The 22,563-nt window shown below is 53.3% G+C and overlaps 11 protein-coding genes and 1 non-coding gene across 12 annotated transcripts; 4 read left to right on the plus strand and 8 right to left on the minus strand.

Moving 5' to 3' along the window:
• Positions 1–1,238: 1,238 nt before the first annotated feature.
• On the minus strand, positions 1,239–2,208 carry BU25DRAFT_462953 (uncharacterized protein; the record flags this gene model as incomplete). Its single annotated transcript, XM_033710564.1, has 4 exons — positions 1,239–1,413; positions 1,468–1,739; positions 1,789–1,974; positions 2,044–2,208. 4 exons carry the CDS (start codon positions 2,206–2,208, stop codon positions 1,239–1,241), a joined length of 798 nt encoding a protein of 265 aa, XP_033556612.1.
• A 570-nt stretch (positions 2,209–2,778) lies between these two features.
• BU25DRAFT_434921 (arylamine N-acetyltransferase 2) lies at positions 2,779–3,741 on the minus strand (the record flags this gene model as incomplete). Its single annotated transcript, XM_033708883.1, has 1 exon — positions 2,779–3,741. The coding sequence occupies one exon, from the start codon at positions 3,739–3,741 to the stop codon at positions 2,779–2,781; it is 963 nt and encodes a 320-aa protein (XP_033556613.1).
• A 413-nt stretch (positions 3,742–4,154) lies between these two features.
• BU25DRAFT_415351 (ribosomal protein L14b/L23e) lies at positions 4,155–4,949 on the plus strand. Its single transcript, XM_033707520.1, has 4 exons — positions 4,155–4,207; positions 4,260–4,307; positions 4,409–4,733; positions 4,784–4,949. The coding sequence occupies exons 1-4, from the start codon at positions 4,191–4,193 to the stop codon at positions 4,814–4,816; spliced, it is 423 nt and encodes a 140-aa protein (XP_033556614.1). The 5' UTR covers positions 4,155–4,190; the 3' UTR covers positions 4,817–4,949.
• Positions 4,950–5,004: 55 nt separating this feature from the next.
• Positions 5,005–6,264, minus strand: BU25DRAFT_443254 (uncharacterized protein; the record flags this gene model as incomplete). Its single annotated transcript, XM_033709347.1, has 2 exons — positions 5,005–6,026; positions 6,086–6,264. 2 exons carry the CDS (start codon positions 6,262–6,264, stop codon positions 5,114–5,116), a joined length of 1,092 nt encoding a protein of 363 aa, XP_033556615.1. The 3' UTR covers positions 5,005–5,113.
• A 1,249-nt stretch (positions 6,265–7,513) lies between these two features.
• BU25DRAFT_415353 (uncharacterized protein) lies at positions 7,514–8,427 on the minus strand. Its single transcript, XM_033707521.1, has 3 exons — positions 8,178–8,427; positions 8,073–8,132; positions 7,514–8,019 (listed from the first exon to the last, which is right to left on the minus strand). Exons 1-3 carry the CDS (start codon positions 8,314–8,316, stop codon positions 7,670–7,672), a joined length of 549 nt encoding a protein of 182 aa, XP_033556616.1. The 5' UTR covers positions 8,317–8,427; the 3' UTR covers positions 7,514–7,669.
• A 299-nt stretch (positions 8,428–8,726) lies between these two features.
• BU25DRAFT_443255 (multicopper oxidase) lies at positions 8,727–11,151 on the plus strand. The gene is made up of 4 exons (XM_033709348.1): positions 8,727–9,403; positions 9,460–9,559; positions 9,608–9,959; positions 10,010–11,151. The coding sequence occupies exons 1-4, from the start codon at positions 9,214–9,216 to the stop codon at positions 11,078–11,080; spliced, it is 1,713 nt and encodes a 570-aa protein (XP_033556617.1). The 5' UTR covers positions 8,727–9,213; the 3' UTR covers positions 11,081–11,151.
• A 746-nt stretch (positions 11,152–11,897) lies between these two features.
• Positions 11,898–14,091, minus strand: BU25DRAFT_452138 (GMC oxidoreductase). Its single transcript, XM_033709782.1, has 7 exons — positions 13,993–14,091; positions 13,793–13,912; positions 13,523–13,739; positions 12,938–13,474; positions 12,739–12,874; positions 12,223–12,690; positions 11,898–12,146 (listed from the first exon to the last, which is right to left on the minus strand). Exons 1-7 carry the CDS (start codon positions 14,052–14,054, stop codon positions 11,908–11,910), a joined length of 1,779 nt encoding a protein of 592 aa, XP_033556618.1. The 5' UTR covers positions 14,055–14,091; the 3' UTR covers positions 11,898–11,907.
• Positions 14,092–14,668: 577 nt separating this feature from the next.
• On the minus strand, positions 14,669–15,900 carry BU25DRAFT_415356 (uncharacterized protein). The gene has a single exon (XM_033707522.1). The coding sequence runs from the start codon at positions 15,809–15,811 to the stop codon at positions 15,035–15,037; it is 777 nt and encodes a 258-aa protein (XP_033556619.1). The 5' UTR covers positions 15,812–15,900; the 3' UTR covers positions 14,669–15,034.
• Positions 15,901–16,223: 323 nt separating this feature from the next.
• BU25DRAFT_t137 lies at positions 16,224–16,295 on the plus strand. The gene has a single exon. It is a non-coding gene; the product is annotated as a tRNA-Thr (tRNA).
• Positions 16,296–16,670: 375 nt separating this feature from the next.
• On the minus strand, positions 16,671–18,735 carry BU25DRAFT_212552 (uncharacterized protein). The gene has a single exon (XM_033701221.1). The coding sequence runs from the start codon at positions 18,578–18,580 to the stop codon at positions 16,706–16,708; it is 1,875 nt and encodes a 624-aa protein (XP_033556620.1). The 5' UTR covers positions 18,581–18,735; the 3' UTR covers positions 16,671–16,705.
• Positions 18,736–18,794: 59 nt separating this feature from the next.
• Positions 18,795–20,779, minus strand: BU25DRAFT_377965 (ENTH-domain-containing protein). The gene is made up of 5 exons (XM_033704161.1): positions 20,492–20,779; positions 20,375–20,437; positions 20,277–20,325; positions 20,147–20,228; positions 18,795–20,102 (listed from the first exon to the last, which is right to left on the minus strand). Exons 1-5 carry the CDS (start codon positions 20,571–20,573, stop codon positions 18,870–18,872), a joined length of 1,509 nt encoding a protein of 502 aa, XP_033556621.1. The 5' UTR covers positions 20,574–20,779; the 3' UTR covers positions 18,795–18,869.
• A 698-nt stretch (positions 20,780–21,477) lies between these two features.
• BU25DRAFT_352350 (cyclophilin 1 long isoform) lies at positions 21,478–22,384 on the plus strand (the record flags this gene model as incomplete). Its single annotated transcript, XM_033703405.1, has 4 exons — positions 21,478–21,679; positions 21,797–21,966; positions 22,034–22,140; positions 22,189–22,384. The coding sequence occupies 4 exons, from the start codon at positions 21,478–21,480 to the stop codon at positions 22,382–22,384; spliced, it is 675 nt and encodes a 224-aa protein (XP_033556622.1).
• Positions 22,385–22,563: the final 179 nt, after the last annotated feature.

Below are 22,563 nucleotides of genomic sequence, written 5' to 3' on the forward strand. Positions count from 1 at the left end.
AATTATTGAGATGGTGCAGCAGTTTAAGAGAGGTGCTGAAATGATGGTGCATTCTCAGGCTCTCTTGGCTGATCGAGTTGCTCGGCTTGAGGCAGCCAACACTGCTGCCAGCGAGCGTAAATCCCGCAAAAAGCGACGGATCCAGAAGGGAGGAACCCTATCCCAGGCAGAGGCAGAGGATTTAATTGTTTCAAGGGATGTGGTGGAGGTAGTGCAGCAGGAAAGGCTTGAAGTGAGGCGTGAGGCAGGTACAACTCGGTGGTGGATTCAAGGCTGCAAACAGTGTGGACAACCAGGACACAATAGGCGCACCTGCACAAGTGGTGCAGCTTAATCTTGCGATTATTTCTATCTACTTTTTATCAAATTCCAATGGGTAGTTGTTGAGATATCTGGTGTTGAAGGTTGGGTGGGTGCACCAACTGGACAACTCGGTGATGCAGACAACTCGGTGATCGATTACGTTAATACTAAAGTCATAGTAGATGACTGGATCTATAACTTTTATATATGAGTATTTTTAAAATATAGCTATTCTAGTTTTCCTACTTCAAAACTACAAAATTAAGGTTGATCGATTTGTCTAAGATGTTAATACAAGATAGAGTACTGTAAGTAGACTAACTTTATATTAGAAGAAAGTTTTGATCTACCTTTTTTCTGGAATATTCAACATTCTCTACTTTCTACTATCTAAAAAGTCAAAAATAGAGTATAACTCTAGATCAAAACTACTTATTTAACAAAGTTTAATATAGAAGTTCACTCTAACCTCCAAATATGATCGATATATCCAGAGTCCGACATTGGCAGGTTTCTGCTGCAACATCGTACATGCAAGGCAAGGAGACACTCAAGATAAGAAAAGGATGGAGAGTTGTATTGAGACCGTGTAGACTCGTCTACAAACGCTCAAAGTGCGGTTGCGATCGAATACCCTTATGCTACATACCTTGCATCCGATACTTGAGTCATGAGCATGGCTCTTCATCGAATGCTCCATTTACCCGACTTCAAGAATCCTGGAACGAATTTACAAAAGGATGGATACATTCCGCTTACCACTGACTCCTGAGGCGCCTGCAGATTCCGCCTTATCTCCAAAGGCACTTGTATGCGCTCAAGCTGCGCTCACCGAGAATTCAAGAGATACTCAAGTTGTTGAGGGCGGGGAAGCAAGCTTTCACTACCCGGTAACGCGCAATAGATTTTGTTACACTGTAGCCATGGCCTGTTGTTCAGCGACGTGGGCAGCAATCGCCAATCGCGCCGAACGGGTTCGGTCCAGCAAGAGGCAATCGGTCATTCAGCGGCCGGCCGGCAGAGAAGTTGGAAGTCAACGTAGGAACAGTGGCCAGAGCCCTCGCCGGACTGCCAAGTCCTGGCGGACGCATAAGATCTTGACTGTCACGCCTAGACGTCTGTCAGCCAACAACCAACATGATATTAGAACTGGAAGGTACATACCAGTTGGGGTAGTGCATAAACAGTGTCTCAGTCGAGTGGTTCAACGCTTTCTCGCTAGCAACCAGCGTCTCATGGACAGCCTGCTTGATGCGAGCCGCTTGAAGAGGTGGCAGTACCAGACCGCCGTGGTACTTGAAGTGGCGGATTAGCAAGACGGCAACGAAGAAGTGGTCGTTGTAAAGATCGCCGTGCACCTCTGGGTGAGCGTCGTCTTGGTGTGTCAGGCCCCAGATCAGTTGATCGACCATGCCTGGGTCGCGCGCGTAGAAGCCCTGCGAGGCATTAGAGGTGATGAGGTGATGATAGGTGTCGGGGACGTACGAGCTTGTAGGCGCGAGAAGCAGCGACCTGGCCGTTGCCGGACCAGTGGGCTTCTAATAGCACTTTGAGGAGGTTGGCGAGTTCGCGGTCTAGGAAGACAGCAGCAGCCAGGGAGTCTGTGGTGGGTTGCTTCTGGAACATGGCGAAGAAGGCGGCGCGGAAGTCGACATCGTCTCTCAGTAGATCCTGATCATCATTAGTCATCTTCATCTTTAACTGGGAGAGCTTAGCGCTTAGAGGCAGTTGTTTGCTTACAATATACATGACGAATCGCGTAGCCCTCTCCATCACAGGACCGTATGCGAAGTTCGGTCCGCCCATGGGGAAGTACGTGCGGAAGAAGGTCACGACTTGCTCCTCGATGAAGTGCTCACATAGAGTACGTGGCATGCTATTATGGCGGCGCGCGCGGAAGACCATGTTTGGAGCCCACGGTTGGCTGGTTTCTGGTGGAACGGTGTTCATGTCGAGATTGATGGGAATTGATGCTAAAAGTTGAGACAGGGTTACCACGCGTTGGCAGAGAAAGAAAGGAATGTAAGGCGAGCGGAAGATGCGTGATACACAAGCAAGGAAAGAACAAGAGCGGAAGTGAAACTGTCTTCAAAGAGACAGCCTGCCAGACATAGCGTGGACGGGCGAAAGTGAAAGAAGGGCATCGACGGTGCAAACGCTAGTCACTGCCTCCATGGTGGACCTCTCGATAGTATCTGTTTCGGATGCACGACAAGTGAAGTGATCGCTTCCTGTTTCCTAGCGAGGTTGCAGAGCGAGCCCTAAACACATTACCCGTTGTGACGAAGGCAAGCTTGAAGTCCGCGTGAGGATTCCAACTATGTAGCAATTCAAATGTAGAGTGACAACAGAAGTGCGAGTGCACAATGCTGTGGAAGCTTCTGATAAGAGCAATCTATTCGTTCGTCTATCGCGAGCAAATGCTGAGATGGAAGGTGCGACTACGGCTCCAGGAGGGCGCGTCAAAGCAAGAGTCTATTTCAGCTCCGTTGCCGTCCCTTTAATAGCCTCCTTCTCTTTCTCAGTCAGTGTGATACCAAACCACTCCTTCAGCACCCTTATGCGGTCCGCCTCCGTCTTACACTCCTCCACGACCTTCGTCTTACCACCAAGGTTCTCTTTAACGACCGCGTTGACCAGCATGCGCTTGCCGTAGATCTCTTGGTCGCCAGATCCATCCTCCTTCTCTCTTCTCAGGAACCTGACAAGCAGCTGTGTAATAGTATGATGGCTGTCAGGGCTGGTCCCAGTGAAGTGGTTGATGACATGGAAGTCAGCCTCCATCGCCTCTGTTTCCGAGAAAGCGTAGAACGAGTTCCACGCCTTGTCCTTTCCATTGCGGTACTCATAGATCCAGAGCTTGCTCGCCTCGGTGCGGTGCAGTTGTGTTGGGATCCAATCACGGATAAGGCGAACCTCCTGGCTGCCCAGGTTGACCTGCGGCTGATTATGGACAAGCGGTATGGGCTTTGTTGGGCCATCACCGCCGAATCCAACATCCATAGTCCATACTTGGCCATCAGAAAGTGTGATGATGTTCACGAGATGGATCCAGCCGGGGAACTCGCCTTGAGGGACGGAGTCAACTCGCGGCCTGGTTCGAGCTGGGCCGAGGTAGACGGGAAACTGCAAGAAGCGAAGGATATGGTTCAGGAGGACGTGGTTGCCCATGCAGTAGCTGCCACGACCCCGAGCTTGTGTGACGATCTTGTCGAAGCTGCCAAGAGCGGTGATGTCGACCCTGTGGGTGGGGTCGTAGTGCAGCCAAAGATTGTCGTACGGCACTGCCGCAATCATACAAACATGGAGTTGGGTGAGAAAATGGATGTCCTTTGCAGCGTCTTCCAATGGACGGTGCTGTCGCAGGCTAGCTGGGAAGCCAATGTAGTGGTAGAAGGCATCGATGTGAGCCTGGGTGAAGGCGGAAGGGATGACCATGGTTGTGGTGAGCTGAGTGCTGTTCAATGCCGTAGGTGAGTGTTTGGAGGTTAGTGTGACGAGCATCTTTTCAGTTGACGAGATGACGAATCGACGAGTGAGTCAACCGCATCAACAGTTTCAGGCACGTTATCGCCCGCGGACGAACGTGTGGTGTTGCACGTCGAGCAGGCATAGTCTCCACGTGGTTGTGAAGCAACCAGATTGTACATCTACCATCATGGAGAAAGTCAAGATTCGAGATAGGAATCGTAGTCAGGAGCTCTTCAGACGGTCGTGGTGTTGATGTTCTGAGAGTGGGACAAAAAGGCGCTAGCGTCCGCTTCGGGCAACGCGCGGTTCGCTTCCAAGTGCACATTGAATTTGACTATCGTCAAGCAAGAACTTCGACAACCAGCGACGACGCACCCGAACTCTCGCCCTCCAACTAACCACCACACACAGTCACAATGGCATCCAAGCGCGGGTATGTTGCGTAGGATCTGTAGTTTATGCGAAACGAATGCTGACAGGCGCAGTCGTGGTTCCTCCGGTAACAAGCTGAGAATGACCCTCGGTCTTCCTGTGTACGTCCAACTCGCCCGCGATCGCTCTCGAACCTCCTCCGCGAAGAACGAACACCGATCGTATAGTGTATGTGTGTGGACTTAGGCTAATGGGAACACAGCGGCGCCGTCATGAACTGCTGCGACAACTCCGGCGCCCGCAACCTGTACATCATCTCCGTCAAGGGTATTGGTGCGCGCCTCAACCGCCTGCCCGCTGGTGGTGCCGGCGACATGGTCATGGCCACCGTCAAGAAGGGAAAGCCTGAGCTCAGGAAGAAGGTCATGCCCGCTGTCATTGTTCGCCAGAGCAAGCCCTGGAGGCGAGGTGACGGTGTCTTCCTCTACTTCGAGGACAACGCCGGTGTCATCGTCAACCCCAAGGGCGAGATGAAGGGCTCTGCCATCACTGGCCCCGTCGCCAAGGAGGCCGCTGAGCTTTGGCCGGTACGTTGTTTTGATTGCAGGCGGAGAAGATTCTGGCTAACGGGTCCTAGCGTATCGCGTCCAACTCCGGTGTCGTCATGTAAAGTGTCTTTTTTCTGCTTCTCCAACATTTACGGGTCTACGGGAACGGCGAAAATGCATTTACGGGTGGAAGGATTGGAAGTAGACATTGCAACCAGCCAGCAATGGGCCTTCACATTACCAGTCAAATGAAGAATACGATGAACACACCAATACCGCGTTTCCCGCGCTCCTAGTGAACCGAACGAACGTGACAGTCCGAACGCGATACCAGAGACATGACAACAAGAGAACGTGCACATGGGAATTATTGCTTGGGTCTGCTTACTTGACTTCTTTAGGTGCGACTTCCTCGGCGACTAGCACGAGGTACGATCGCACGCCAGGAGCGCTACATCCTCCTCGACGACGACATCCTGCGCCCACCTCGCAACGACCATCGATTTCGTCTCGCGCTTTCGCCCACCCACGAACTGCAGGTTCTCATTCCCAACTACACCAGTCGTAACCTGCCCATTACTCGGCGCGCCAATCCCCGTCACAACACCATTCCCACCCTGCACAACATTCGAGTAACTCGTCAGCATAGTCTGCACGCCCGACACAAAATCTTGCCCATCAAACTCGCAATGCCCACCCTGCGGCGTGTTATCCACCGTCTGCAGCTGATTGATTTGAGCCGCGCTCAACCCCTGATCAGCCGCAATCTGCTCATACGCGGTAACAGCCTGCGGAATGCTGCCCTGCAGAAGCTTCAGCTCGGACTGCGTGGACTGAAAATGCATCCTCGTGCTCGCCACAGCGGCAGCATTCTGCACCGCGACTTGTGGCGGCATGCCGCCGCAGTTCAGCTCCACCGCGCTCGGGGCGTAGTTCTGCATCTGCGCTGGGATGAAGAATCCGGACATTAGTAGACTGCCTCCACTCACACCCGTAAACACCATTGCTGACATATTAACGGCGACGCGCTGCGGCATTTCGTTTTGGATCCAGTCGTTGACTGCTTGCGCGTGGGCTACGCCGTCGGTACGTTGCAGGCCAGAGCCGCCGCCCCAGAAGAGGTTCGGGTCCGGTGCGAGGAGCGCGACGCCCATGGTGTTGGCTTGCACGTTTTGGTTGGGCATGTCGAAGAAAGACTGTCCGCCGTCGCCGTGGAGGAGCACGTTCGCGCCCATGGTGCCATTGCTGGAGGTTGCTGCTGCGCCGGGTACGCCGGATGCGGGGAGGAATTGGTCTGCTGGGGCTGCGATTTTGAAACGGATTGGTAGGCCGCTGTACGTTGTGAGTCTTCACTCTTCTCCCCTCTTTCGCTTGGGGCGGTGGGTGCATACTTCACCATGACCATATCATCCAAAATCATGCTCCCATCCTGCGCCTGTGTAACACCCATCGGTATCTTCGCAGCCTGCTGCTGCGCCGTCTGGCGCTGCTGACCGCCTCCCCTGTTCCGCTGCGGCGAGGGTACTGCGGCGGCTAGACCCAACAACGAAAGGTAGACGAGTTTGTACATGATGGGTCTGGTGGGAGAAGATATAGACAGTAGTGATTATTGTACTGAGCGAAGGCGGACCGGCCGATGAGAAGAAGTGAACGGATAGACGATATAATGGGCGGTACTGCACAGCAGTGTACAGGCCTCGACAGGGTGGTGGGGACTGTGAGAGCATATACACTGACATCTCGCTCGCTCGCTCGTACACCTCACCCTAGCCATCGTGAGGCGATTGCATAATCAAACATGCACCCGTAGCCAAGTTCTTTCCCTGCGGATCATCAAGGCTTACTCAAACCCGAATGACCTTGACGGCCGCTGTGTTTGTATCGTTACTGGCTCTGTTGCGGCTGTGAGGGTTTTGTGTTTGGGGTTGTGGTGCGTGGGTGGTTTGGGAGCGTTTTGAGTCGGTTTCGGGGTAGGTCTTGGCGAGGTGAGGTATGTTTAGGCGATTTGAAGGATATGGAAGATCTGGATTGCGGTGGATAGCTCATTGGAACGTATGGTTTGCTGAGGTTGGTGTCTTTATGGTGGTTTTTCGAGGGGTTTGCAAAGTCGTAGGTAGCTGGCGAAGAACGGGTGTCTTCTGGGTTAATAGACCTGTCATATTGGTCTATACTACTTCTGCACGCGTGGTTCGACTTATGCAGTGATTTTGAGTGATTTGCTGTTGTTTGGTGTGTTCTTTGATAGTATAGTAATCTCCTGCTGAGTGCGGTGAATTTCCGATGAAATTGACAGCTTCAATGAGTCGCATGAAAACCATGGAATGTTTAGAGTGTCCATGTTTCGGACAATGGACAACTGACAAAGGGAGCTTAGAAAAGAGAAAACATCATTGTTTAAAGAGCATCGGCTCTCCGCTCAAACCTATGCCTCCATTTTGACCTGTGTTGATGAGAGGTCTGGAAAGTGGGGATGGAAGGCCTGTGCGTGCATGGAAGGAGCGCTGCGTCCACAACCTCTCATCTCATCTCTTACATCTCCGCCGCTTTTCCACCAACAACATTACCATGTCCTCGACAGGGCACAAAGCGCGCTCATATCTACGATCTCGGTCAATTGTTCACCGATGGCTGACGGCCCGCGACGAGTTGCCCGCAGACCCACTTACGACGCGTTCCCGAGTAGTTTCCACCGGACGCGCGGCATGAGAGCGCAGGGGCATCTGCGGTCAACGGTCACACTTAGTGCTGTTGACACCAACTGTTAACATGCATGTGGCTTACTCCATCATAGACTAGGACCGTAGACTGAGAACAGAAGGTCACAGGGTAAACACGTGGAATACATTGTTCAAGAAGACATCTACGCGTACAAAAGGAGACCACCAAACGTCCCTGCGGGTCTATCAGATATCGAACTGCGCACTACTCCATGTCATCGTCCCACGTCGCATCCTTCGGTTGCCGACTGCCTACCCTTAGTTGGGTGGGTTTGACGGGGCCACGCTCCTTAGAATGATGGGTACCTGGCCCAGACTGGTGTCATTCCAGTACAATCGGTGGACACGGTCGCTGATTTGGAGAGAGAAAAAGTTTGACTCTAACGCTCCAGTCTCTCCGATCAGCACAGCGGTTGATCCGTAGAAGGAGAAGCCAGTCTCGATGGCACCGTCAGTAGACTCATCACTCGAAAGGAACCCAATACGCTTGTCCGGGGTGGTGTCGTCGGGAACGTAGAAGGTCACGTTGGACCAAGATGGCGCAGTGGCATTGGTCAACAGCGTGGTGTTGGGGTTTCCAACCCACACATCGTCGGAGCCTAGAGAGACTGGTGAAGATAAGTATACTGATTTCAAGTCTGACATATTATGGTGGGCTCACAAGCAACGGTTGCTGCATCGCTGCTGTTCGACTGATTGACCTCGCCAATGTACGCATAGCCTTGAGAGTGTCAGTGGCGTCTTTAGGGGAGAGCACCTCACCTACCGTCTGCGTAAAACAGGGGGATACCGCCGAATCCTTCACTATACGCGTAAAGAGCGAAGTTCGAGGAGACCGCACGCTTCTTTGCTCCAAGCGCAAGGAAGGGCAGCGTGCACAGCACAGCGAGGCGGGAGAAAAACATGATTGTGTCTTTGATAGTAATGAGCGGGGGACACGTGAGCACAACCTGGAGGTGAAAGGCAAGTATAAGGAGCGACTGGGTGTAGCAGGTTCTGAACGTGAGAGAAAAGGTATGCACTTTGATGAAGATCTGGAAAAGCGATCAGCATGCTTTTGTCTTGATTGAGCAGACCCTTCAGCTGGACATGGTTACGTCCTACGCAAGCAGTCCTCGTCACCTTCGAGGCTATACTTTGTCCCTTTTCGTCACCATATCGTCGGCATTAGGGTAGGTGTTTCAGGCCAATATCGGCCTTACCCATCAGGAACCAAACAGCGCAGCCTTTTCGGTAACGAATGCTTGTCGAAACTTGTTGACCTGTCCAGCTAAGCTTGATTACGCATGAAGCGGCGTAACGTCTGAGGTGGAGACCGCAGCCTGTGTACCTGCGCCAGCCACAACAGTCGTTGTCTGCTGGACAAGGACGCCCTTGCTCGCACGGCTACTTCCGCCAAGGCTACTAACATAGTCAGGGGCGGTTAACGCTTCACCCCACCCTAGGAAGTTCACGATGTTTGCCCCACCCATCTTTCCGACACACCGTTGAGTATAGGCTGGGTATTTGAAATGGGTGATCCATCGCCGCGTCATAGCGTTCCGATATGCAGCCGCCGAAGCAAAGCTGTTTTTGGAAAGATCGCAGAGTTCATGTCCCAATTCGGATGATCAGTGCGGGAACAAGTGCGAGTGCGATAGCAGTGCGGCGCTGCTGTGGTCGGAGGCCGCATAAGAGGTTGCAGTTCCTCAGGCATTTCCATTCAGATCAACACATTCGTTCCAGTCATCAATTCACTTCACTACATTCTTTCGTTCACTCGTATACACTCCGTGAGCTCTCTTCGAGCGAGAACATTCGCTATGTCTCTCCGTTACCTCTTCAGCGCAGCTGCTCTGCTCAGCACGGCGCTGGCACACCCTTCGACCTCTCTCAAGAAGCGCCACTCTCATCCTTCCCGCCTGTTGTCGAGTAGAGATATCTGCTCAGGCAACACCGCTTCCACTCGTTCGGAGTGGTGCGACTACTCGATCGATACAGACTATACTACTGGTAAGCCACATCAACTTGTATCTGGAAATTGTCGGATGATTAACGTCCCATTATAGAGGTTCCTGACACTGGAGTCACCAGAGAGTACTGGCTGACTCTCGACGACGTGACTGTCGCTCCTGACGGCGTCTCACGTTCGGCGATGGCTGTCAATGGGTAAGTACAGATAAACAATTTAATTGAATCAGACTGATGACTCTGTAGCACTATCCCTGGCCCAACACTGTTCGCAGACTGGGGTGACACCGTCACCGTTCATGTGACAAATAACTTAGTCGACTCCAAGAATGGCACCAGTATACACTGGCACGGTATTCGTCAGAACTACACCAATGACCAGGATGGTGTTGTCTCAATTACCCAGTGTCCTACTGCTCCTGAGGACACTACCACGTACACATGGCGAGCGGCACAATATGGCAGCACTTGGTACCATTCACATTTTGCGCTGCAGGCGTGGCAAGGTATCTTTGGTGGTATCGTCATCAATGGTCCTGCTACGGCCGACTATGACGAGGATTTGGGCATGCTCTTCTTGAACGATTGGGATCACCAGGCAAGTTCTGCGTGCAGATTGACATTTGATTCTTAAGCTGATAATTACAGACGGTCGATGAGCTATATATCAGCGCGGAGAGTTCGGGACCGCCCACTCTTGACAACGGTCTCATAAACGGCACCAACACTTACGATGACGGCGGCTACCGATACAACACTTCCTTCACCTCCGGAACTTCCTACCGCATCCGACTTGTTAATGCGGCCGTGGACACTCACTTCAAGTTTATGATCGACAACCACACTATGCAAGTCATCGCTTCCGACCTCGTCCCTATCACACCTTACGAGACCACCGTCCTCGACATAGGCATGGGCCAGCGCTACGATGTTATCGTCACCGCTGACCAAGCCGATGTGGCCGACAACTTCTGGCTACGCGCCATCCCGCAATCTGCCTGCTCGGAGAATGACAACTCGGACGACATTCGTGGCATAATCTACTACGGAGACTCGCCCTCGACCCCATCCACTACTGCGTACTCTTACGATGACAGCTGTGATGACGAGACAGACAACCTGGTCCCGTACATCAGCAAGAGTGTCGAGACGGAATCGAGTACGAACGTCGAGGCCGCCACTGTAGGCTATAACTCCGACAAGCTCTTCCGCTGGTTCCTGAACAGCACTACCATGGTTGTTGAGTGGGAGAACCCGACTCTTGAACAAATTCTTGCAGGCAACACAACCTACGCGACGTCTAATGCTGTACTTGAGTTGCCCGATGCGAATATATGGACATACCTCGTCATCGAGACCACGTTGTCTGTGCCTCACCCGATCCATCTCCACGGGCACGACTTCTCCGTCCTCGCACAAGGCTCTGGAACTTACTCTTCGTCCGTCTCCCTCAACCTAGATAACCCGCCCCGCAGGGATACAGCCATGCTGCCAGCTAGTGGTTACCTGGTGCTGGCATTCGAGACGGACAATCCTGGTGCTTGGCTAATGCACTGTCATATTGGCTGGCACACAAGTGAAGGCTTTGCGCTGCAGTTCATCGAGAGGTATGATGAGATTGCGGCGCTGACGGATGAGGACCGGTTGACTACAGGGTGTGATAACTGGACGAGCTTTACGGAGGAGGCGAGTATTGAGCAGGATGACTCTGGTGTGTAAGTCTGATGCAGACATCGAAAGTTCGGTGTAGTTTGATGAAGTCTCATATATTGGGTTTGGTGATGCTTCGGTGTTGATGCTTACATTCATTTGTTTTCCTTGTCACATGCCTACTTCTGACGTCCTTCGATTGCTCTATTTCGATAACTCTTACATTCAACAAGATCAACACTATGATCCGTCTAAGCGAGCACATCGTGAGTGAAAGCTAACCCAATAAGCTGTCGTTATCTGACGGAAGAGCTTGTGCTTTAGATGACCAACCCGGGACTCGGCGACCCGCTCTGTCGCAAATCGCTCACGATTCTGCTCTCTTACGGTTCTTACTACACCACCACTACTAGCGACACAGCGGTCTGGTTTTCTCACCAAGGGCTGAAGCGTGTGCGGCGATCGAAGCTCACGCTGCTGCGGTGCGAGCCGCTCGTCAGCAGGGCGTGCCTGAGCACCAACTGCCGCGCATCCGTTTTCCTAACTGGTAAGCTTCACTCCAACGCTGTACGCACTGCAAGTGCTCACTGACCGACCAAGGGTGTACGGAAACGAAGCCACGTCTGCTCCCACCGGCGGCCCTGCTGCAACCATTGTCGCGGACCGCCGTGGCCCTGATGCTGGTGGTGCAGGCTTTGTCGACAAGAAGAAGGAGAGCCGCTTTTTCAACAAGTTCAACTACTGAACTTGAGGCTGACAAATTTCTGGGGTGGTCAAGCATGATTGAGTAAGTCATAACGTTCGGGATATGGAGGACGAGGAAGTACCTGAACACTGAGTCGGTACCTGCGTTACGTGACGGGTAGTAAAGCATTACAATTTGATACTCTCGCCAACTACGCTGTCAGCTTCAATAACTCCGCCTGATTTGCAAGCGCGTCTTCCTTTATCATCTCCGCCGCCCCTTCACCCACTCCATACGCCACCATCTGCGTATGTCCATTATTAAGCCTCGGAATCGAGCTTACATCCGCGACCCTCAGGCTGCGGACCCCACGCACGCGTAGGCGCGAGTCGAGGACGGCGTTAGGGTCGGAGGACGGGCCCATCGAGCATGTGCTGCTGGGGTGGTAACCTAGATACGAAAACTTGTCAATTATGTTGTTTTTGCTAGTGACGAGGAGGAAGGAGGGAAAGAGAGGGGGACCCACAAGTTGTGGCGTGTTGTTTAACATACGGAATCCAATCCTCTCTGGTCGTGTTTTTGTGGTGCGTCAAATTCGCCGGCCAACTCCCCTTAACTACTTCCTTCGTTCCCTTGCCATTCATAACCATCTCATTCGCGAACCGACACGCTTCCGTCATAACCAGCATGTCCAATGGGTCGGCGAGGTAGTTGTGATCGACTACCGGGTTGTCTGTCGGATCAGCAGACTTCAATGTTACGGACCCGCGGCTCTTCTGGTTGAAAAGCAGGTTGCACATGGCGAATGTGTGTTTCCCATCAATCGGGAAGTCATCGTACTGTTTTGGCCCACCATACAGCTCGGTGTTCCAGAACTCCATGTTCGGCTGGTTTGGCTTTAAGCCCATTGGATCGCGGCCCTCCTCTTTCTTTGCATTAGTCCAGAGCTCTGAGTCTTGGAGACGGTCGTCAAGGCGCGCATAGCCGAAGATACCTAGGATGCCATGTTAGCTTGAAAGTGATGTGAGGGGGTGGGAAGTACCGAAGGGAAAGGTGCTGAGCAGGCCGGTTTTCTTCTCTTTGTAGAGCTGGTAGGTTGACGCGATGGCGTTGTCGTGGTAGGCAAGGTAGTCGTTTGTTAGGCGCGGTTCGGAGACTTCGTAGAAGATGAAGACGAGCTGGTGGATGACTATCAGCACATATACACAAAAGGTCTGTTACTGCTAAGGGGTGATACGTACGCAGTGATCTTGCAGTTTTTGACCAACACCAGGCAGGTCGACTCTGCATTCGATACCGTGTTTCTCGAGCTGTTCCTTCGGTCCGAGGCCCGAGCGCATCAGGATCGTTGGACTACAATAGGCACCGGCTGCGACGATGATTTCTTTCTTTGCTTGATACTCGATCTTCTTGCCAGCTTTCGAAATGGTGGCTACTCCTGTCGCAGTGGGCTCGCCCGACTCATCGGAGAAGAGGATCTTGTCAACGACGACTTCGGTCTTGATGGTGATGTTTGCTCTTTTATATCCTTTGGTGACAAAGTCTGCCGCTGTGGTTCGGATACCTTGATGCACTGTGCGCAGCACGTCACCGCATCCATGGGGTGTCTCGCCAGTCGAAAACATGTCGGGATGGTAGGGTAGTCCAATGTCTATCATGCTCTCCTTGATACGCTCGGAGATTGGTGCGAGGTCGTGCGGCTCGATGTGTAGAGGACCAGAGGTACCGTGGACAGACATGTCGGCTTTGTACCAGTCTTTTTCGTGCATTGTCTCCGCCTGTCTGGGTCAGCAGTGCACTCTCATATGGAAGTTGTGCAAGCTTGCCTTCGCCATGTATCCAAACATCTGGTCACCAGTCCACTCCTTCATCCCCCAGTCATCGTAGTCCTGCTTTGTACCGCGAATACACAGTGTCCCGTTGACACCACTGGACCCGCCGAGGAACCGACCGCGACTGACTTTGACCTGTCTGTTGCCTACACTGTTCATCGGCTCGGTAACAATGTTCCAGTCCGTCTCGCTATCGAAGTTTTTGCTCCATCTTAAGTAGACAGTGAGTATAACCCATAGGATAGTAATGCATCAAAAGCTCACCCTCCCGCCATGTGCACGTTCTCCAGATCCGCATTGTCGGGTCCAGCTTCTAGAACGAGGATTTTGGCATCGATGTCCTCAGCGAGGCGGCCCGCGATCACACAGCCAGATGTTCCACCACTGTCTTCAGGTCAGCAAGCTTCTCCCAGCTCCACTTCGTCGTAAATATGATCCTGCTCACGTAACGTGTCTTTACATACCCGCAGATGATATAATCATAAACCTCAGCAGGGTCTATAGAATCAACACGTTCGAGCGACATTGTAGCGATAAGGTATCCTGTCTATGGTTGTCGAAACAAGCACCTGGTAAAGAGTTGTAGCTTCGAGCAGGTCTTTATGCAGTCTGCAACTCAGCTCCATCTGACACGGAACCTGTCCGCACTCCTTCCGCAGTGAGCTATCTTAGTGCCTGAGTAGCATATGGAGATCAGCCAAGCCCATGTACTACCCCACACCAAGTGGACGTGAGACGGGCGTGGTACTTCTGTGTGGTACGTGTTACCCAGTCATTTTGTTGCCGATGGTGTCGCATTGTGCGTCAGGGAGATATACTCTTTGATCGTCCAGTATGCGGTCGAGAGTAGCTTAATGAATCCATTTAGCAATTACATGCCCCCATCCGTGCAAAGGAAATGGAAGGCCTTGCCAATGCACGCCGTGCGTCTTGAGTACTTAAAGCGCGTGCTTAAAAGCGCGTCACTTAGGAGTCGAGTACCTGCGCGGATCCACGCCAGGCAATGACCTAGTATGATGGTGTTGGTGTGCGTACTCCACATGTGCATGAAATGCGGGGTCCCCAGATCCGCAAGGGTCCCGGAAAACAACACGGCTTGATGAACTGTTCTTGTATGTGGACAAATGCAGGAGTACAGATCAACTATTTGTGCAGAGAACAGTCAGGTTATCTTTTCAGAACTTCCTGATTAGCGTGCGCGTTGTGTATAGGAAAGGTGCTCGTGGCGAGCCAGCCTTTCGCCCTAAGCCTCGCACCAACAACAGACTCTCCTTGTCATAATACAATGGCTGCCATGATACAGACGTGTGTGAATTGGTGTAAGGTTCACAGAGTCGCCTGGAGATGTGATCCAGCCTTGCAGATCGAGTCCTGCAATCTGCAATGCCCACATACAAATGACCATCGAGACGAGGGATGTCGACCGGCGCAATCAGCTCCAGCTCATTAACCCTCAACACCCTCGACCAATGCAAAAACAACTCCCATAGAATTTGTTCCCCCACCTTAAACTCCACTGATATACTCCAACAACCCCTTCAACGTTCTATTCTCAACCCTACATCCCTCACCCTCCCTCATCGCGCGCCTATACCCATGGCTTAACCACATTCGAATCAACTCTGGATCCATGTTGCGGACATTCTGCTGCGAAATCATTACAAACGCCTGCGCGCAGAGCGTCGTGCTTTCCGATGGGCTGGGTGAAGGTCTCGTCTTGCAGGTCGAGCACTCCGGATCCGCGATGCCTGGGGTCGCGTTAATAAGCGGAGATGCTGATGGTTCAGAAGGCGTGGATGTTGTGAGAATAGTGTCGGTGCAGCACGGTGGTGGGCCGACGACTGGCATAGGAGGAAGGAGCAGCTGGAAAGATGTGGCGATGAGCGTGGGCTCTGTGGCGTTACTCGACATCGGAAGATCAAGTACCGTACTCGGTGATGACAGGCCAAGTGGTAAGATGCTCGATGACCCGATCGCGACTGCACTATCCAGTCGCTCGAAGTGCTTGGAGATATCGTAGCATGCAAAAGCATTAGCGGTGTCTCTTTCTGCTTTGAGAGCTTCGATTTCTGCTTTTGTGGCTGCTAGCTGTCGTTCGGTCTCCGCAAGTTTTAGCTCTAGAGATACTACATGGTCTCTCTGGCGGGCGCGATGGCGTCTCTGATTTTCCCGGACGCGATTCAGGGTGTGCTCAGCAGACACACGCTGTTTGCGACGCGGGAGGCTGTGATCTGAAGACGATGCGGAAGTTGGTGAAGGCACTATTGATGTTGACAGCGTCATTGTGGACGAAGTCACGTTGGATCTGATCTGGACATATGCTGATAATGAGGATTCAAGTGGATATACATCATTCGGGATGAGTGTGTCAGTATACAGGAAGGCGAGAGGCTGAAGCACGAGAAGTCAGAGATCTTGGCGATATGTCACCTATGAAGCCGCCATGCGATAGGCCACATTGCGGAAGGCTCGACCCAGGGATCCAACACCTTTTGAGCCCAAACCAATTTTCGTCTGTAGCGATCCTGTTCAATTGAAGAAAAAAAGTGTGCGATGAATAAAGAACCAGTCCGGATGATGGGATTGATAGACTCGCCTGCTGGGGAGCAACGGGAAAATGAGACATATCTTATCCTTGAAAATTTACCTATTATTTAACTATCAGATTAATACATGTTTTCATCTTAGAAGCAAAGCCTCCTTGGCCAAGTGGTAAGGCGTCGCACTTGTAATGCGAAGATCGCTCGTTCGATTCGGGTAGGTGGCATCACAGCTTTCTTTTTTGCCTCCATGTCATCAGACGCTCGCAGTTGGAATCTCCACGATCCTTCTTTCTGCCAAGTCTTTGCACCGGTACATTTATTTTCCACTCCGACTGCTATTGGACGAGATGCGATGGCCAAGTCTGCTTTTCCGTACCAAGAATAAAGGGAGATGTAACCGCTTAGTCTCTGAAGGTGATGGCTGCGCACCTTTTGATGGACTATAATCACGTACAAAGATTGTTCAACACCGCCACGGTATCGGTATACTTTCAAGATTTGGCAGGCCGATTGAAGACTACTCTGCAATGTGTTGCCAACGACGTAGCTGTTCTTTTGTGTATGACTTGGCAACGTATAGCCTTGTATACTCTGATGGGGATCGTATAAGGTCTATATTCATATGCTATACGTTTTACACCCGTCTGGTCTTCTGCATCGACGCGGCACCAGGCTCAACACTCATCTCGACCACCTTCCCTCGCTTCTGCACCACCGCTCCACCGATTGCACCATTGCTGCCTTCTCCCTTCTTCGTCCTAGTAGTCATCTTCTCCTCGCCTCTCAGTGTCTCAACCCCCCTCGCGACCGACCCCGTAATCATCGCAACAACGAGAATCAAATCCACAATATGCACACCCCACCACCAATGCTGCACCCCGACCCCACACGTACTAAACTCAATCACCCACTCTCCCCTCTCGCCTTTCTCAAAATCGAACCATGCGGATAGGAAGCCCGCATACCCGGAGAAATCGCCCATCATGCTGCGCAGGGTGATTTCGCGCAGGTGTGGGGAGGAGGGGATGTGTGTACATTCGTTATCTTGGGAGATGTCGAAGGGGAGTGTGGGGAAGCGGCGCGCTTTCCAGGCTTGTTCTGCAGGGTTCTCGGGTATGGTTTCGTTCGCGGATATGGTGTCGTCGGACAGCTCGTTGGGGATACTGACATCCGTCTCATTCGCTGTTGGCTTAGGCCAATACGCATCCCCTCTCTCTACCTCATCCGCATTGCACGAGGATGGGGCGCCAGGCTGCCGTATGTAGTGCAGCACATCGCATCCCTCATGATCATGGCCGTTAACCACAACCCCACGTCTTCCCATCCCCTTGCCCTCGGCGTCCTTGTTCGCACTCAGCCCAAAGATACTCTCCAAAACTATCTTGCTCCCGTACTCAGACAGCATGTTCTGCTCCCGCACCCCGTGGCCACCCTCAAAGAAATCAAAATAGGGTGAGTCGACGCAGATGCCGGGTTCTTTGTGCAAGGGTACGTGGGTCAGGAGGATTGTGGCGTGTGTTTTGTCGGTCACGGGGCGCGAGGTGGTGATGATGTGGTTCATGAAGGCGTAGGTGTCTTGCTGGAGCGAGTCGGTCCAGGCGGGCGTGTCGAGGTTCATGGTGTTGAGGATGACGAGGCGGAGGGCTGGCGGGGGGTCTGCGGTCGCTGTGTCTTCTGAGGAGGGGAAGGAGGGGATGGAAGTGTTGTTGGTGTTGGGTGGGAGAGTGAGCCACATGTCCCAGTTCACGCTGCCGAACGCACGCTCGAAGCGGTCTACGCGCGCATTGTCGATGTCCCCTGCGTAGCCGATGTCGTGGTTGCCCGCGATGTTGATGACGCGCCTCCCCCACGCTTTATCTGCGCCGAGGACCTCTCTCGTGCCGCCCCATGTCTTCTTGCGTTCGTCTTCCGGCTCGTCGTAGTGATCGCTCTCAACATAAACGCCCATACTCGCATCAGGCACCTTCTCCAGCCCGCGCATGACGGTGCCCCAGTAGCGGCTAGCGCGTTTATCGAACTCGCCGTCGGTGATCCACTGGCTGCCCAGCAGATCGCCCAGGACGCTGATATGCGTGGGTTCCGTCCACCATCTCAGACTCCGCGCGATATGCGCCAGGTACCAGTCATTACCCCATAGATCGACTGTCTTCCTGTAGCCTTCCAGCCAGGCGCCCAGATCCTTCACTGCACCTTTTGCTGCTGTGGAAAGGATGTCGCGCACATCCGGGGGGTCGAAGTTCGCATTGCGGATATCGCTTATGACGTTTTCGAGGGACGGAAAGATGGGCGCGTTGGGGTCTGGTAGCGAGGAGTCGCCTTCGAGCTGCGGGTCGCCGAGGGCGAGCAGGCGGAAGGGTGCTTGCGACGAGAGCAGCGGGAGCGACGTGTTGTTAGGTTGGGGAAATGTGCAGCCGTGGAAGAGGGGATACAGATACAGCCATGTTGTGCCCAAGAAAGCTACCGGTAGCAAAAGCCAAGTGAGGCCGAACAGATAGCGCGAGAGCTGCATTTATGCATCATCAAGTCATCAAGAAGGAGACGCGGGCCAGATTATGAAATGTGTTGTCGATTGCTCGGGGGTGCTGCGGAGATCAGGGGTCTGCGCTAACGACATGGGTGGTGCTCTGGAAGCATGTGCAAACGACATCAACTTCTTGTTTGAAGTCTACTAAGCAAGCGAAAAGACACTGATAATCGAAACGCTGTTCGAGAAAAACTGACATGGTAGCAACTTCGTGACGTCATATTGGTAAATCTACAACTACCCCTCCGGACTCTCATCTCCACTCCATTGCAGCTTAACCGAGCAGGTCACCAAGGGCGCCGCCAGGAGGCTTCGATCCTGACTGAGGTGACTGTGCAGCTGGCGTGCCCGAGCTAGAAGCTGGCGCACCCCACAGACCCTGACTGGTCTTCTGCTTTGCCAGGTCACCCATTGTGACTTTCTGCGTAGGCGTCTGTGCCTTCTTTGCCGAAACTCCTCCCAGCAAAGATGCAAACGCATCACCATCAGCCTTCTTGGGAGCACCACCTCCAATCTTGCCGATGCCACCTGGCGACATGACAGAGCCGGGTGTGGAAGCGCTCGACTGCGGCGCAGGCTGGGGAACCGAGGTGAAATAGTTGGGTCCAGTAGCTTGGTAACCTGTGGGGTTGGGTGGCTGTGAAAAGCTCGAGCTCATGGATGACGGCTGCGCGGGAGGGGACATGATGCGGCTCGCTGACGGTGCCGGAGATACTGTGGCGAAGAGGTCGTTCAGGTTGCTGTTCTGAGTCGCAGACTGAGGCTGTGGTGCGGCGAATTGAGTAGTGGAACTGATGGTGGAAGTCGACGCTGGAGGAGCGATACCGAACCCAGCGGGCTTCGCAGCAAGAGCAGGTGCCGCAGACTGGAAGTCGTCGAAGTCGTCGTCTTCCCCAAAGTCGTTGCTTGCGGTGGCAGCTGCAGGCTCATCGTCCCAAGCCAGCAGATCGGCCACAGGCTCAGGTGCCTTGGCCTTTGGCGGTTCCGCCTTCTTGGGTTCTCTTCTTGTCGAGCTCGATGCAGGCTCCTTGCGTCGTGGCGGGCTCGCAACAGTCTCACCCTCGTCGTACTCGTCGTATTCGTCGAATCGCTCGCGCCGTTGCTGTGTCTCGTTGAAGCTGGGGTCCTGTCCGCCGAATCCGCCTCCATCTCCGTAGACGCCGCCAGTGTGACCGCCGTACTCAGCTGACTCGCTGCCAAAGCCTCCGTATCTGCTGCCACCTCCACTGCCGGAGAAGCCACCGCCCATGCCCATGCCACCCTCGACACCTCCAAACTTGTTGCGGTTCGCGCGCGCCTTCTTTCGTTCGGTTCGTATGCGATCAACGTCGCCCAAGAGCTCCGCGAGTTCCTTGGCCCTGTTTCGAACGTTGATACCCTGATCCTTTCCGTTCTGGTCAATGAAGTGGAACTGCCGGAGCATCTTGAGAAGCGATACATGGGAGCGCGCGTCGTCGATGACTCTTTCTGAGCCATTCTTGATCAGAAACTCAAGCAATTGGAGAGCCTGGAGCGTCAACGGAGCTCAATGATGGCGGTGGTAGCACGTACCTTGTAGATCTGCCTCCATTCCTCGGAAGCCTTTTCTGTGAAGCGCTTGTAGATCATGGGCATGATCTCATTCAACAATTGACTGCTGTTGTCAGCGGTCGTATGCAGTAATGTGTGGTGGAGGGCGTACTAGTTGAACGTCCCGTTGGCGATCTCCTGCATCAGGGTCGAGGATGCACCTATCCACAGTCAGCTGTTGCCTTGTACACATCATCGTAGACGACATACCCCATGGCTCATTGTTGGTCGCCTCGCGCACCTTGGCCTCCATCTCTGTGAAGTTCATCACCGCTGCAACGACACGTTAGCAGTGGCCAGCTGGCGGGGTCTTGCTACCATTCGCACCATTCTGGGCTTTGCGGAATCCGGCCTTCAGGTCGTAGAGCGTGAGATTGCTCACTTGGTCCTTCAAGCTGTTGAAATCCATAATTGTGGGTTGTTGACGTTGCGGCGTCGTTCTAGTCGACCGTGTCGAAGGGGGAGGGTCGGGTGGCAGCAATTGGGCGCAATTCGGGTCCGTTGCGTCAGGGACGTGTCTCTATTGTTTCCAGGCCTCTGGGCAGCTGCACTTGAACTTGAGAGTTTTGTAGACCGCGGCAGGAATCCCAATGCAGTGTCAACTGTGCATTCACCTTACCAAGGGGCATGTCAATCGAGGGAGGCCCGGAGGTGAGCGGTGCGATGCATGGCCGTGCACGTGATTAATATGCCGATTAATCGAAGCTCAACCTTGGAAGCAGGTCGACAACTGAAAAACTCCCTCGAAACTAGGCACTACTCAAGTCTCACATAGATGGTGAACCCGCTTCTTGCTACACAGTGCGGGAAGAATTCAGACAACACGACGATGCAATAAGTCAAGGGCGTACGTCCGCGATGTGGGAGCAATCGACACCCCCGAATGCGAAAACGCGCTAAGAAACTGGAGAAGCTTCGAGCTTCGAGCTTCGTAGACTTTTGATCCCCTGGACTCACACTCTCCACCATCATCGACTGTACAATAGCCATCTCTCCTGGGTCAATTGTACCATAGCCATCTATTCTGCATCTTGTATTGCATAGCCACTTGTCTTTGGACTTCTCTGCAGCCCTTGCCGCCACCGCATCCATCGATACCAGTTTATCCGTTGTACAGTAGCTGTTCAGGCATCCAGATCGCCTCAGAAAGTAAGTGTGCATCCTGTTTGGCCCTGCTTCGCCCCGCATCCCACGCCCCAGCCGCGGCTACACCGCGCATATCGCCAGATGCACGCAAGAGCTCGCTGGAGCTTCACCGCGCCTAAGGATGCATGCTAACTGCTTACAGCCCCCACCACACCCCGCGCCCCACCATGTCTACTTCTTCCACTGTCCTCTCGGCTTTCCGCCGCTCCACCGTTAACTCTCTTCGCCTCCAAGCTCCCATCAACAAGCGTTTCTTTACTCCTTCCGCTGCCAACATGGTTGTCAAGACTTACTTCGATGTCAACTGGACTGGCCCCGAGGTCACTGTCGACCAGCGCGGCAACGTGACCAACGTCGGCCCCGTGAAGGGTGAGCTGCCCCGCTATGCCATGCTTCCGAGCCCTGCCCTGCTCAGGGAGCTACAGCTTCGACCCCTATCACAGCTTGCACAGTACATGGGCAATTGCTGACATGGCGTCCCTACAGAGCAATCCGGCCGCATCAACTTCGAGCTTTATGACGATGTCGTCCCCAAGACGGTCGAGAACTTCCGCGCTCTCTGCACCGGCGAGAAGGGCTTCGGTTACCAGAACTCCAAGTTCCACCGCGTGATTCCCCAGTTCATGCTCCAGGGTGGTGACTTCACCCGTGGCAACGTATGTAGTACAATGCGCCCGGCTGCGCAAACTGTGCACCGCAGGACAGCTAGCTGACCGCCAACAGGGCACCGGTGGAAAGTCCATCTACGGCGAGAAGTTCAGCGACGAGAACTTCAAGCTGACCCACAACAAGCCCTTCCTCCTCTCCATGGCCAACGCCGGCCCCAACACGTACGTGTGCTGCAACATTACCCTCGACATCGGCTAACAAACTCGCAGCAACGGCTCGCAGTTCTTCATCACCACCGTCGTCACCTCATGGCTCGACGGCAAGCACGTCGTCTTCGGCGGTGTTCCCGACGGCGATGTCGAGTCGTACAAGGTCGTCAAGGCGATTGAGGCTTGCGGTAGCGGCAGCGGTCAGATCAAGCACAAGGAGGGCCCACCTACCATTGTCGGTGCCGGTGAGCAGTAGACGATTAATGTATAGAGTTTGATGGCAGATTGAAAGGCGTTGTCTTTTTGGCGCATTCGGCAGCTTTTGCAAAAGCAGCGATGCCCACTGGAGTTCAGTCCCTTCTATTCAGTAGCTACGAGCAGCAATCGGATCTACTGATGAATGTGCACACCCGTAGCCAGCACTCATGCCTCGTT

This window comes from Macroventuria anomochaeta, assembly GCF_010093625.1.
Source record: "Macroventuria anomochaeta strain CBS 525.71 unplaced genomic scaffold BU25scaffold_45, whole genome shotgun sequence".
NCBI lineage: Eukaryota > Fungi > Ascomycota > Dothideomycetes > Pleosporales > Didymellaceae > Macroventuria > Macroventuria anomochaeta.